This window comes from Podarcis pityusensis, assembly GCF_964106645.2.
Source record: "Podarcis pityusensis genome assembly, chromosome: 17".
Taxonomy (NCBI): Eukaryota; Metazoa; Chordata; class Lepidosauria; order Squamata; family Lacertidae; genus Podarcis; species Podarcis pityusensis.
Window position 1 is genome coordinate 11,350,228 of NC_138042.1, and position 14,793 is coordinate 11,365,020.

At 41.0% G+C, this 14,793-nt stretch overlaps 1 protein-coding gene and 1 long non-coding RNA gene across 2 annotated transcripts in view; both read right to left on the reverse strand.

Annotated features, from left to right (window-relative positions):
- Positions 1-1,648: 1,648 nt before the first annotated feature.
- LOC308466794 lies at positions 1,649-7,028 on the reverse strand. Its single transcript, XR_013980937.1, has 2 exons — positions 5,969-7,028; positions 1,649-3,548 (listed from the first exon to the last, which is right to left on the reverse strand). It is a non-coding gene; the product is annotated as an uncharacterized lncRNA (long non-coding RNA).
- Positions 7,029-10,955: 3,927 nt separating this feature from the next.
- The window catches only part of RIMKLB (ribosomal modification protein rimK like family member B), a 36,927-nt gene continuing 33,089 nt past the window's right edge, over positions 10,956-14,793 (reverse strand). Inside the window, exons 6-7 of the mRNA XM_080987906.1 lie at positions 14,012-14,215; positions 10,956-13,033 (exon numbers count right to left, since the gene is read on the reverse strand). Of these exons, the coding sequence (XP_080844032.1) occupies positions 12,570-13,033; positions 14,012-14,215 (668 nt within the window). The 3' untranslated portion in view covers positions 10,956-12,569. The remainder of the gene's footprint in view (positions 13,034-14,011; positions 14,216-14,793) is intronic.

Genomic DNA, 14,793 nt, shown 5'->3' on the forward strand with positions numbered 1-14,793 from the left:
AATATGCTTTCCAATACCACAAACTCTAGATTACAGGACTAGGTGGAATGACATATATACAAGAAACATTTTTGTAACATTCTTCCTGTTAGCGTTTGAGAATGGGCAAGGCCATGTACAAAGATAGGAATAAAATGCAGCGGCAGAATCCCACGTTTCCTCGGGTTTTCATCAGGAAAGCAGGTAACAAATCCTTTTTTAAGTTTCACCAGAGCAATCCTCACTATTGCACTAAACAATTAGAAGGGTTTCAGCCTCCATAAACCTTTGATACGGCAAATGAACAAACATAACAATCTCAAAATTGTATGTTTTGTGTGACAAGACACAGACCTGCTTGATAGCTTCCCACAGGTATCTGGTGAAAACTGGATGCTGGAGTAGATGGGCCATTGGTCTGATTCAGCAGGCTCTCTGTATGTTCTTAGCATACTGAGAAAACTCCTGGCTTTATTAATAGCACAGAAAGGAAATTTTAACAAACAGCATTTTCCACCAGAGTGCCATAGTGACGAAAGGAACTGTTCCCTAAAATGTATTGGCAGGCTTATGTGAGATTTTCCCCAATCCACTTTGCGATGAACCGCTTCTCTTTGCAAGAGTTTAGTTGCTGGTACTCAGCTATTCACTGGTTGCCACTAAACAATACTTTCAAGTTGGGTTGCTGTCCCTAGACTATCATGACTTTCACATGTAGCTTATCTCAGGTGTCACCATTCTCAAGTATGGGTACAATACTCTTTGTAAGGGGAAACAAGAACACGGGGACTCTGTGCATTTTATATTAATTGCTTCACTGAAGTTGTTCTTGAGATGCAATTTGGGGCTTTCAGTTGTCCACTACCATACTAGGATGGCAATTTAGTGTTTGTCCATGATAAAAGGATCTGAACAGATATATTTAGAGTTCATTATTTGGCCAAAATTGCTAAAGGTATTACTAAATTTGAAATACCCAAGCTAGTGAAATACTTAAAATGGTCATGGCTATATCTCTGTCATGGATATTCATGATAGCCTATATTCCATCAACATGTGGGATATTTGTTCAGAATGATTTTATGGTAATAGTTGCTAAGGCAACTTTTCACTAGAAACAAAATTTTTGAAGGCCTTAAGCCTTCAGCCAAAAATAAATGCATAATTGCAATAATCTAGGGATACTGCTTTGCGAGGCAAGACTCCCTACAGAAACATGACTTGCTAAAGTGATACAGATTCCTCCTTCAATCCTCTCCCCAAACCAGATTGTGTATGTCTTGATTGGTATGCAAGACTAGGTGGAATGAGGCACAAACTATTTGTTTCTTGGCATGTGGAAAACTTCCAATGCCAAGGCTTGATCATTTCTAAATAATCAGGATGAATTGTGCTGTTAATGAGAGAAGTAAAAAACCCAAACTCTACCCCACCCCCATGCTCTAAACTCTAATAATCTAACAAATTCCCATTAGGACATGAAGCTTTGCAGATCCCCTTAGATTCCAAAGAAAGAAGCTGTGCACTGTTGGCATGTATTCAGAATCCGTACACATGTATAGTACTAACACTGGGATGCAGGTTTGATCAAAGTAACATAGAGGTCAACTTGCCCGAGGAGCCAACTGATATGACCACAATTAGTTACAGAAGAACCACATACACATAATTTTCTTTAATTGCAGTTTATTGAGCATCTTCTATTATATGATGAACACGTTATTCCCACCGATGCCATTTTGTTTCAGTCTCTGGACTTTATGCCACCCTGCACCATTCCCTTCACAACTGGAGAAACAAAGGGCAACGAACAAAACCCATAAAAAGAAGGAAGGAAGGTCTCTTGATGCTTCATATACCCTACAGAAATAAGAGAGAAATGGTCACCGTAATATAAAACCAACCAGGGAACTGGAATGCTGGGGAGGGGGAATGGAGAGACAAGTAGCACAAAAACCACCATCAGAGTAGTTGGCTTCGTCGTTGGTAGCCACCAGAGACTCATCAAGGATACTGACTAGCCTTGAAGATGGTTCTTCATTATTGGGGAAGAAAGAGGTATAGTAGAAAATATGAGCTCAGGTCAAACAAGCATGTTGCTACCAGTACCCCCCTGCCATGCATTACCTGTCCTCTGGCGAGATAGTGGCAGTCTCTGGGGCTGCTGACCCAGCATCAGAGTCCTGTGAAAATATTTCATAGAAAGGGGGGGAAAGTGCATAAGTAGTTTCACAAGCTCAACAGTACTCTATTCTCCTGCAGTTACAAAGCTTGCCTCTGGAAATGTCATTTGGAACAAAAACAGTTCTGGAATTCGTGGAGAAGCAGTTTTGCCTCCAAGGCCTTCTAGAGCAAACTGCAATCTTGCTTATTCCTCCAAACACTGGGTCAGAGGCTGGTGGGGCTCCTGCTACCCACTTTTCTGAGGGACAGGTGAGTCTGTGTGAAATCTTCATGTGAAAGGAAGGGGAAAACACTTTAGTAGCAATTCTCTTTGCTCCTTTATCAAATGAATCTGCAGCATTTGCCAGTACCTGCAGACTAACCATATGATTGAAAGTCTGCTTTAGTCAAAACTAAAAATCCAGCAGCCCAAGAACTCAAGACTGTTAGGACACAAGTGGAATAAGCTGTGCAGGTTGCACAAAGTAAACAATTTCTTTTAAAATGTTCTTTTAAAACTTGAGGGAAACTAAGCCCCTCCCTTCTCTTACTGCATTCCACTGCAGCAAGAGTTTCTCTAGAGTTCAGCTTCCTTTGCTAATAGGGCTTGACTGGGCAGGGGAAGCGGCGGATTTTTAGGAATACTGGAATGTAGCAAGCTAAGGCAAGAGGGGTTTCATTCTTTTTACTGACACCGCTTTTCATGCAAAAACAGATCCAGCCTAACCCCCTGTTCTGCATATGAACAACACACACGTACACGGTTGTCTTGTCACATCTAGTTTGACTCAGAGATGGTCACGTCACCTTTCGTTCAAAGTTTCTATTTGGATGGAAGAAAAGCTTCACGTGGAGCCCAGGGACTGATGAGGCTGTAGGGAGCAAGAGGGAGGAATCTTGAGAAGACACAGAAGTGCCTGGTAAAGAAAGTAGGTGAGGTCTTGGAAGACGAGAGCCCTAGAGGCACGAAGGAGGGCAGTGTAAAAAAGCTGGATAAGTTATTTCAAATTACACCTTTTTTCCATGACAGAACTGAAGGCAGTGTGCCTGGAGCTTCCATGAGCTTCATGTGGCTTTAAACCACTACTAGCCTTTATGCGGCATGTATAGGGTGCTGGGGAAGAACTAGTGCCTCTGGTGGAGGACACGCCATGCTCCTTCTGGGGTAGTTTGTCCACCTTTCGTCCCCACCCTGCAGTCAGCTCTCACCTGTGGCTCCTAGAAGCTGTCAGAGCGACAGCGGCCACATCCCGGGAACGGCATCGACCGGCTGACTAAACCAGGTGAGAGTAGCTGATGGGACTCAAACCCTCAGTGAGTTAGGGACTTCCCCTGAATGCGAATACAGGCTCCACTGGATTGAGCAAGAGTGGGTCCAACGGTCAAGAAGACGGTTTCTGCACGTACTGTAGAGGGAAGTGAGGGACAGATGGGACTAGTCAACCTGGGAAGGTAGCTCATCTAGGAAAAGGCAAACTCTGATCCTAAACCTCTGTTGGCTCATATATATTCAGGAGAAGAGCAAGCTAAGGAGCAAACCCTACACAAATCCAGAATGGAGTGTCTAAGATGGTTGGATGGTGCCTGATACATCTCCTTCCTGCATATCCTGCAGCCAAGCAAGGCCAAGACGGGGGTCTTGTCATCTGGGCAGCCCAGGACCTCCATACACACTGCCCAGGCTTGCTTCCCAGGGAGGTCACTTTAGTACTGCTAATGCAGCAGTTTGACTGTGGCCCCTAGAGGTACACTCCGTTGTCTATCAAGACAGACAGATGTGAACAACAACAACAACAGCCCTTATGTACAGGACCATGAAAAAGAAGAGCAAAGGGAAGCATGGGTTGGAGAAATGAAGGCGCTGAAGGAAAGCTGTATCAGGCAGGACATAAAAGGGGCTCTGGAAACTAGAGGGAGATGGGGGTGGGAGAGGAAGAATTTTGCATATTAACTCAATCAGTTAGGACTCTTTCCTAGTCCTGCTATTCTACAATACAGTGGTACCTTGGTTCTTGAACTTAACCCGTTCCGGGAGTTTGTTCGACTCCTGAAACTGTTCCAAAACCAAGGCGCAGCTTCTGATTGGCTGCAGGAGCTTCCTGCACTCACACTGTGAACCAGTTCAAGAGGGAGTGCTATCCCATCTTGCACAAACTGAATGCCCCCTACCCACCCACTAATCACACCTCCATCTTATCTAGGCTGAGCTTCAATTTATTAGCCCGCATCCAGTCCATTACTGGAAATGAGGTTGCCACATCTGGATTAGAGGGAGTTGGATGACACCCACATACTAAGGTCACTTCAACCCAAATTCTTGGCCATCACTCAGCAAGTTCAAGTAAATATCATGGGGGAGGGGGGAAGAGAGCCAGGGCCTGCTCAAGAGGTTTTGTTGCCTGAGACAGATCAGCAAATGTTGTCCAGCTGCCACCTGCTCCACTGCTTCCTCCTGCTCCAGGGTTTCTCCCTCCCCACGCTGCTGGTGACTGTTGCACATTGCACTGTGAATAAAGGCCTTAATCCAGCCCACTGTTTCTCTAAGTGAGTCTGTCACATATCTCTTGGAAGTCTCTTCAAATGCAAAAAGGGTGCTTAAGATACCTGCTCCTCTAAGGCACCCCTACTATGTGCTCTGTAGGTGGAAAAAGGTAACTTGTTGCATTATTATATCATTCAGGGTTGCCTTGCTTTTTCTAACTGAAGTTCTGTCTTGTAAGCATATCCAGTTTCCATGCAATCCCCCCCCCCCAAAAGACAGGCAGCCCAAAACTCATGTTGTGCTTCTCAGAAGTGTCATATTTCAGACACTCAAAAAATCACTGAGAAGCAAGGGAACCTTGGTCTAACCAAACACAGAACAAGTTCACATATGTGGCAGCACTAACAAATTGTTTCCACAGAATCCTATTACCCACAAGCAGTACTGCATGGATTCTACTGATTCCTGCAATCACAGCAGCCATTCATTTGCACATTAACTCTTCTTATCTTACACAAAGCTGTTCAGATGGCAAACCATGAACATTTGATGGAAATATCTCATAGGTTTATTATTAATGTTTATATTGTGGTTAAAATCTGTGGCGCATTAACTTCCAGATTAACTGTGATCTAATGGGCACAGTAATGATCACAAGCAAGTAGTTGTAAAAGATCTCTTATGGCAATTGCTTGTACAGCTACAATTGATTTCCAACATATGAAGTTTCAAGGGGCAGTTTTGGAAAAAGTCTATAGGGAAAATATGAAAGTCGAAGAAATCTTACTTTAATATGTTTTGAGATCATAAATATTTGCTTCTCATTCCACTCAGCTGCTGACAATTTTCCCCAATGAGTTCTATTTCTAACTGCTCATTCCACACAGCATTGCCTACATGAAGTATGAGCCAATGGCTCCTTAATGCAGAACATTCCTTGGAACTGAAAATCTGGGCCACAGTGAGATCAAATGTCTAATTTCACATTCCATCTCTGTTTAACAAAATTTGTACAGAGTCATTTCCTTCACCTTGAAATACATGAGAAGTATAAATACTACATGGAAAATGCCTTTGAAATGGAAGTGATAAAAATACAATCTAGCAGTACTTTTTGGAAGAAAGTGTTACATATTTTTAACATGAGCAAATGGATGCCCTAGGGGAAGGTTGTGATAGTCAGCAACAATCTCTTAAAGTACTGTGTAACATGAAATCCAGACAAGCACACGCAGGTCTGTCAGCCCTCCATAATGGCTTTTAGTCAGTATTCCAGATTAAGGAGAAATGTGGAGTGTAAAGATCCATTATTGTGGATAAGAATTGACCAAGAGTCAGACTCACCATGCAGATTGACAAGTCAGGGAAGCTGCCTCTCATCTTTGCACGTTAGACCAGCTAATGTTTTGGAATCCATCTCTCCACACATGGCAGCATTCTCAGTTCACGGGTGCCATCTGAATAAGTTCCTTCTTCTGCTGCCACCTACCAGTTTTATTACTCTGTTGCAGCACAAGGGTATATAGAAGAAGTTCTTGTTCAGCTTGCAGAAAAATCATACAATGGGGATCCTTTTAAGGCACCAAAGCTTATTTCAAGCTTTCCCCCATATCCACCCACACCCTTCAAAAAGAGTTCTGGACAGACGATACTCAGTAACAGGCTCTGGAAGGCCTCCCTACAGATGGAACTATCTGGATAAAGGACAGATTAAAATAGGATAGGCAAATACCACCTGGCACTGCTACCATGTGACTTCCATACATTTCAGTAGGAAGGGATGGGCAGCAGCTTTGTTGGTTGGGTTGAGCTCAACTAATTTCCAGGTACTGTAGAACCTAGAAGGCTATTTAATTCTTTCTTATAGCATATTAGTAGCTACAGATCTGAAACACATGACCTGAGCCACATAGAACATCACAAAACCAAACAACTTTTACTGAAGACGTTAACACCTTCCTGGGCTCCCAAAGGGAAAAAAGTAGCACTTTGTTTTAACCTTTGTTGGGCACTGTTCACAAATACTCTTCCCACAGACTCCTACTGCTTCAACACCACTCTCATCCTTCTCCCTGCCCCCTTGGATCTCTCTCCTCCCAGGAATGATACTGGCAGAGCAGGGACAATGCTTCCTGAGGTGTTCCTAATCCATTGGGAATACTTTTATTTTCAGCAAAGGGACTGCAACTGATTACCTCCTTTAAGATATCAATTCACAAGGGCGCAGCCAATTTAAAGGAAGAAATCTGCAGCATGAACTTTTCCTTAGTCTGTTTGCAAGTCGAAAGACGAGAGCTTTAATTGCTCACCAGGCTTTCAACCACCTCCTTTAAATTAGCCAGGTGTTTGCAAATTGACAGGAGGAGGGAACACACTGCAAAAGCATGCACATATATATATACACACACATACATATATATATATATATATATATATATTGTCCCATTTTTCATAGAAAACAAAAATTACAAGAGAGGGTACATTTGTCAAAATGTTTGCAAAATTATTGTGCCCTCTTCAGCTAGCTCTAAAAGGTACAGCCATTTCTTTCAGCAATCAAAGGACAAAAATATATTCAGGAGTAACCCTTCCATGCCAAGTGAAAAGGAGAAGCAGTAAAAACAATATGCAACAACAACTGTGAAATCTTAAAACATAAAAAGACAAATCCTGCACTAGTGCTGCTTAAAAGATGTCCCAAGCTACAAATTTCAAAACGTGTTATGGGGTTAAACTGGCAAAGAAATGTTTTGCTTTAGGCGGTGTGCACACAAAATGTTAAAATACAGCAACACTGAAAAATGACTTATTTCCAACTTGTAGACTCAAAAATGATTTTAAGAGTGTTTATCTGAAGCATTACATTCTTCCTCATTAGAAAGTACCTTCAATATAGGCTATATCATTGCAGTTGCAGCACTATACAAGTTTTGGGCTGTTAATAAATTGTTTTCAAAGTTATCAAGAGATCATTTGAATCACCAAGTATTACTGACACAAGTACCATCCTCAACAGCACATGTTAAAAATGCCTGAAAACGTCACCCTCAAATGGCCTTAACAAAGGATGATAACCACCCTCCCCCTCCCCAGCCCTGCTATAAGAAATTAATTTTATATATAACTTTGTACAGCTAGTTTTTCATACCTGTTATTAATTGATGCCGATTAGTTTTGTGCTGATTGTGCCCCTGGAAAGCACCAAAGCCCTGTAAAAACTTAAGCCAAGAGTGTATATGGGGGGGGGGGGGGAAGGGAGTGAGAAGAGCAAGACAGGAACATGGGAGGGTGGAGATGGCAGAATTTATGGAATTACACACCATCCCACCACTCCTTTCTGAAGCAGTGCATGTTGTTTAAACTCATCCTTGCCATGATCCTACTTGAACACACGGATCCTGAAAAGGTTTATTAAAACATGGCTCTAGCAAAAAAGCAAAAAACAAAAACAAGAAGAACTCAACATGCTTCCTAAGCCTCATTCTTTCTGGACAGTAATAATATTAAAACTAGGGTGTTAGAAGAAAGGAAAGCAATGTTAGCAAACATGGGATGATCAAAAGAGCTGAAAGTTACCTGCCAACAGGTCGGTACTGGATGCCACCAAACTGCTGCGTTTACTGTTTTACCACAGGGGGGAAAAGTTTAGGGAGGAACATTCTCAAGGATTTTTCACAAGCTCTTTCTCTTGCCATCAGAAAGGGGAGAAGGGAAGTTTTTCTCTGGATTGTTTGACTTTTTTGGCTCCTGAAAAGTTTTGCAAAGAACAGTAAGAAAGTGTGAACCGTTAGAAACATCAGCAAAATGAATTCTATGTATATAAAAGTTTACATAGCAGAGCAGTGTTCCCCAAGAGCTACAAATTCCCACCCTAAAACATGGACAGTGCATTAATCAAATAAAAGACATTCAACTGAAAACTGGTACATGAGGGGGGTATGGAAACTTCCAACAATGGTCCAAGCCACCATCAGATCATCCCAAAAATCACCCTCCAAGGTCAGGAGACTCAAAATAAAAGTAAAAGAAAACTAAAGGAAAAATGTAACATTTCATTATTAATCCTACAATAATTTGCATTTTAGGAATTCCTAGAACAGAGAAAAATTAAAAATAAAAAGAGACAGTAGCAGCAGAGGTTACCTGTCTGAGCACCTACAATTCCATAGAGAGAACAGGAGTGGGTCGTGAGTCTCACACCAGCCAAATAGCTCATAAACCTTCTCAAAAAGAGTGAGCCATGAGAAAGAATTGTACATGTTGATACGTCTTACAATGTTTAAGCCCTTACACATTTAACCTACTTGGGCTTTGCTTTTCTAAACTGGGAGACTTATTAGAAGTTTAAATGATTTATTTCACTTCTTGATTCTGGTAAGAGTCCGGTGCAGCACCTCTCGTAGAGTTCTTTTTAATTTTTATAAGCATCGCAGGTCCAGAACATTTTTCTTAGGAGATAATCCACATGAGGCATTGCCGGCAAAGTCAGTGAAGCATGATCACACAGTTTGAAAGGTGAGTGCAACCCAACAAGAACAAAAGTAGTCCATGAGTGTGCTGTCCTTCCATCATTTATTACTGATGATCTATCACAGTGTTCCAGAATGAGAGGAGGGTTTATAAAATTTATCAAAACATTAAGACATTAAAGATCTGAAAACATACAAAGCTATAAACACAATCTGCATTTCTACATAATACAAAAATGTATGAAGGTAACCATTTTATCTGCAGAATTTGCTATATAGAAGTACAAACATATTAAAAATACAAATAAAACATATGGAATTCATCAAGCTCCACCCACCACCACACATCCCAGCAACTTTGCTTCCATTTGTGTTATGTCATTGGCTATGCTGATACTATGACTTCTGTCTTACCAAGAGCTCGTTTCAACATAAAGTTTCAAACTATGATCAGCAACGCTGGTGCTCTTACTGTATTTAAGTAAATGTTCTTCAGAAAAGTGTGACATGTAGCATTAGCTTGTGTGGAAGTTTCACCCTGATTAGTAAGAGCATGATTTATTTTCTTTACCTGATAGGTATGTTGTTTTAAAAACCTTCTACCATGACATTTCCCTGGTGGAGCTACGATAGGAAGGGTAGGGGATGAATCTACAACCCTTGTTTTTTTAAGTACAATTTCCTGTGAGATTTTAGTGCGACTTTTCTTCTCCCACAGATTAGCCACAATTTCCTCCAATCTCACAATACATCCATGACCATCTCATGACAAGTAGACAAATCAAAGCTTGAAAAACTCTTCATGTTTCGTTTGTGTGTGTATGTTGTTGTTTTTTAGAAAGAAATGTGTGCTTCATTGCACTGTGTTTATATTGATGTAAACTGGGTCTAGGAATTTGGGGTGGGGATCAAAGACACATGAGTGTGAAAATCAGACTTCTCACTACCAGTTTTGCTCAAGCAACGCAGACTAAATGCAGCCCATATCAGAACTGTCAAAGAGTTACCAGTTCCTTCCTGGATTCACTTTGTTTCTTTTCAGTGAGTGATTCAGAGATTTGTAAAGTTCTATCAGATAACAGAAGGATAATTCTTTGCTCAAATTCCTGAAATATGCTCAGTGTTTCAAAGCACATATAAGGAAAAAGATTACCCAACTGGGTCGTCAGAGAAACCTGTATTTTAGAAGACACGTGTAGCTGACAAAGGGTTGAAGAACCACCAACCAGGAAAAAAATTGTCAAAGACTGGGCTTTTGCCTGAGTTGCTGGGTGTTTGGGGTTTTTTAAAATGAAAACCTTAGTATCTTTTGTTCCAACCTGGGCACTCAATTTGCTTCATCAGCTAATGTCAACAGTCAACCTTCCACTTGATTTAAATAATATTTAATTCTACAAAAAAGAAGAGTACACATTTTAAAAAACAAAAAAATGTACAAACAAGGCATGACCAAACCTCCATGAAAGCAGGTTAACACTTTTCTGTTTATTGCCGCCTGACGCCTCTCTGCGTAGTAATCCTCAACTGGTGTGTATTTAAGATCCGAGTGAAGGTTAGACAGCCAAGTGGAGAGGATGGGCCAGAGGAATGAAGCTCAGAGCCTCAGAAGGCAGAGGGGCCATGCTCCTTTGAGGCATCCAGATAAATGCAGCACTATACACATAAGCTGCCCACCCTCCAAAAACTTTCCACAAACCATCTTCCTGTTGCAAACATTTTACTATGTGGTGTTTTTTTTATAAAAAGTAATAGGATTCTGTATATATTGTTTCCATGTTGTACACACCCCAAAGAAAATAAATGAGTGAGAAATGGGTGAGGAGGAGGAAGGTGAGGCCATTAAAACAGACCCAAAGCTGCTGTTTTGGTTCTTTTATCAAATTTAATAAGAAAATGCACAGCCAGAAGTATCAGGATTGGGTAGGGGTTGGGAGAGGAGATCATCAGGCATTCTGGAAAAAAGAGTGACGAACTGGACAGACAAAAAACCAATGACAAAACAAAGCAAAATACAGACACATACATAGGGGCCTGAGATCCACAGAAGTGTGGCCTTAAATCATATTCCCATTCTGGCTGGGCCTTACTAGCAAAGTGTCCTATGTTGTTGCCCAAAACCTGCTTATTTCTCTTCAAGATTTATTCTTAAGGAAGTCACTTTAGATTTTAATGTGTTCTACAGAGAAACGTTACTAATAGTAGTAACACGTTAAGTTTACTCCAAGGTGGTTGTGAAATTTGCAACCACTTCAACCCTCCTCCACACCCCCTCCCACATTTTTTCAGGGTAACAGATTAAAAAAAAGGTGTCTAGTTTTTGTTTGTTAAATAGTGGTGATGTTAAACAGTATGGGTATTTTCAAGTTTGGCCACTGTTAAAGATGCAGGCATGGAGAAGGAAGTGTTGGACGAGCATGTATTAAAAACGAAACATTAACATAGCATATATCTTGCAAAAAGGACTAAAACACTAACAAATACAAGTCAATGCACATTTGTTTTAAACTAGTGTTATTCTTTTTCACATCGGATTAAACATTATTTTGTACACCAAAAGTTAACAGTGCTGTTTATCTTTGCCTTTTGCGCAAAAGAAAACATGCCACTTCTGCCATCAATGAACAAGACTGAAATTTAGACACACCTTCTCCCCCCCACCCCAGGAATTAAAATAATTTCTTAAAAATCCACACATACTAAAATCTTTCTCCGAAAGAAAGTGGTTTGTTTTAAATATAAATGTATGGACATAAACCCATCTGTTAATACTGAAATGGCAGAAGTCACAGGTTTGGTTCAAAAGCTCATGCTGAACTAAGAAATGCTGCACCCTGTTTAATTTCTTTAAGGGCCAGACTTCTGAGGCCATTACAGACTGTTTGTCAGGGATGCGAATTCTCACAGATCCTACAGATGTTAGATGGGAAATGCCAATATTTAGAACCTTTGGATGAAACAGAAATTGGCTGCCCTAACCTATAAACTCCTAATGGGACAAAAAGCAAGGGGTATAAAATAACCAATAGGACTGAGCGCTAATGAGGTGAGGGGATGGTTACAGACAATAGTTTACAAATGCTTTTGGAGAATTAAAACTTCTAAGTTCCGAAAGCACAAATCAAGCTGAATCACTTCCCAATGAACCCACATGCTCTGCAATGAGTTTAAAAATCACAGTGGCATCCCTAATGTTGCAAAGGTTCCAACCCCCTCCCCCACACAAATGCAGGTTCTTAACTGGGCATGACCAAAGGGAAATTGGCTGTCAAAAATATCAACTAAACGTATGTTCTGCAAAATCAATAAGTAGCAAAAAAGCAGCATTCACAGAACATGCGTTTTGATCTTGATCCCCAGGCTAAAACCTCCCTTCACCTCCATAAGCTGCTTCCGATATACAGCACTACAAGTAGTTGTTGTTGTTTTTTTTAAAAAAAATGTACAAGAAAGTTGGTCATATTTATTTACATGTGGCATCACTCCACCAGGAGCTTAATCTCATTGGCTATTAGCTGGTTCATGTTGAATATACCCCCCGGGAGCTTGGTGAGCAACTCTCTCTCTGTGGTTTCAGGGTCGCTGTCGACAGAGCTGGAGCTGGCACTCATATTGTCGACAGTGGCGCTAGCTGGAGGGCCCAGCTCTGGCTCGCTAGTCTCGCTAGCCGTGGACACCACAGAGAGCAAGGACATGCGTCGTGTCAAGCGACCGGGGGGAAGAAGGGAAGCGGCATAGTCCGCTATGATACCAGCTACATCTAGATTACAAGCCTTGTCAAAGGCAATGAAACCTACATTTGCATTGGCCTCGCAGACGTAGAACGAGCCATCATCCTTCATGAGGAGGTCGATGCCACATACATCCATCCCCAAGATGTTGGACACCTGGATTGCCAGCTGCTTGCCTTGTTCACTCAGCGAGCACATCATTCCTATGCCACCTGGCAAAAGAGAGAAGGGTAAATCTTAGGGCGGGGCTACTGAAGGTCTACCTATTTGGGGGCTACATCTTAAAAAAAACCCACAGACCAAACAGGTAGAGATGCGGGGCTCCATAACGAATAAGACTGAAGCCTTGGGGGAACATTTAGGGAAGTCTGTATCAAAAAGATGGAGTCCACCTGAATGACAGAAAACCCAACAGCTAGTGCATAAATGGATGGGCATCTGTCATGGATGTTTTAGTTGATATTCCTGCATTGGAAGTGTTTGGACTAGATGACCCTTGGTGTCCCTTCCAACTCCACAATTCTATGAAAACAGGTGAAGGAAAAACTTTTCAATCCAGCAGGGGATGATGAGCGAGATAAACAGATTCTATTTTTTTTAAAAAGAATTGCTTAACAGTATTTGAATACCAGCTTTTAACCACACTGCTTCTGAAAGTGGTTCACGATTAATATAGCTTTACAGTCAAGATGATAGTGCCCTCACATTTGGTTCAGGATCTCACCCCATGACGGGTAAAGCAAAAGGAGTGAATGAAATAAAAGTAGGCATTTAAAAACTTGGTAGGATAATCAAAGCCCAAGATATGTAACCATGGATATAACAGCTACAGAAAAGATAAAAGTGGTCCAAGGAGACAACGTTTCAAGATAAAATAAGTGATAATTCAGCATATTTCCAGTCACACAGTTCATTGGCAGTAAATTGGCACGTACCACATCACTATTCTTTTATATTTGTGACCAAATAAAACCATATAAACTGAAGGAAGCCTACTAGGTAGTATTCTAAATACCATTATCTTGTCTTTTGAAAAAGTTGGTCAAGTCTCCAATTTCAAAATCTAATTTTTAATGTAATAGCTTAATTATTTGTAATTGCACATGAAACAGCTGCCACTTAAATTAGATTTTAAACCCTCCTTTGCCGGCCCCAATTCCAACCAAGAATAAGCACACTTCAATTCTTACCAAGCGAGCAATTGCTCTGCATTCTACCGTCTGTTGAGCAACGCAGCATAGTGCCCACCACACGACCTCCCACTACGATGACACGAACATCTTTGCCATGGGATTCTTGGACATATTTTTGGAATAGATAAGGGGCCTCATGACGAATTAGATGGCTCAAGTCTGCCAAATGGTGCTTGTCTCTTGCCAGAAACACAGCTTTACCTGCATAAAGACAGTATAGAAGGTGAAAGGGGAAGGAGGTCAGTGAATTTTCTGCATATTTCTAAAGGGTATGAAAAACATAATCCTTAATCTCAGTGCTGCAAAAAAAGTATCCTGGCAGCACTGGTGCATGTATGAATAAAATTAAAATTGGTAAAGCGCTTTGCACATTTAGTGCTATAAAAATAGCAAAAATTGAAAAACAAAACATTACCTTAAAGCAAACTCACAATTTCCAACGTTTATTCCAGTTCTCAACTCCCTCAGTATAGGTCTGCCAGTATCCTTCAATCTTGGCCTGTACCATTCCGTGCTATTCTAGTAGTACTAGGTTGCAAGAGCGTTTTGCAACAGGTTTTGGGTTCTCTAGACACATAAAACAGAGGGCTGCACCAATCACAGTCCAAAGATGACAGCCGATTCCAAGGTGCTGTGTATGATTAGCTGATGAACCCAAAATGAACCACTCCCAATTAATTGGCAGCTACTAATTAGTGCAACAGTGAAAAATATAAAAATTATTTCTTTGCCAAATGCAAATCCACGGGAAGTATTAGAATTCTCAGTATCATTTAAGA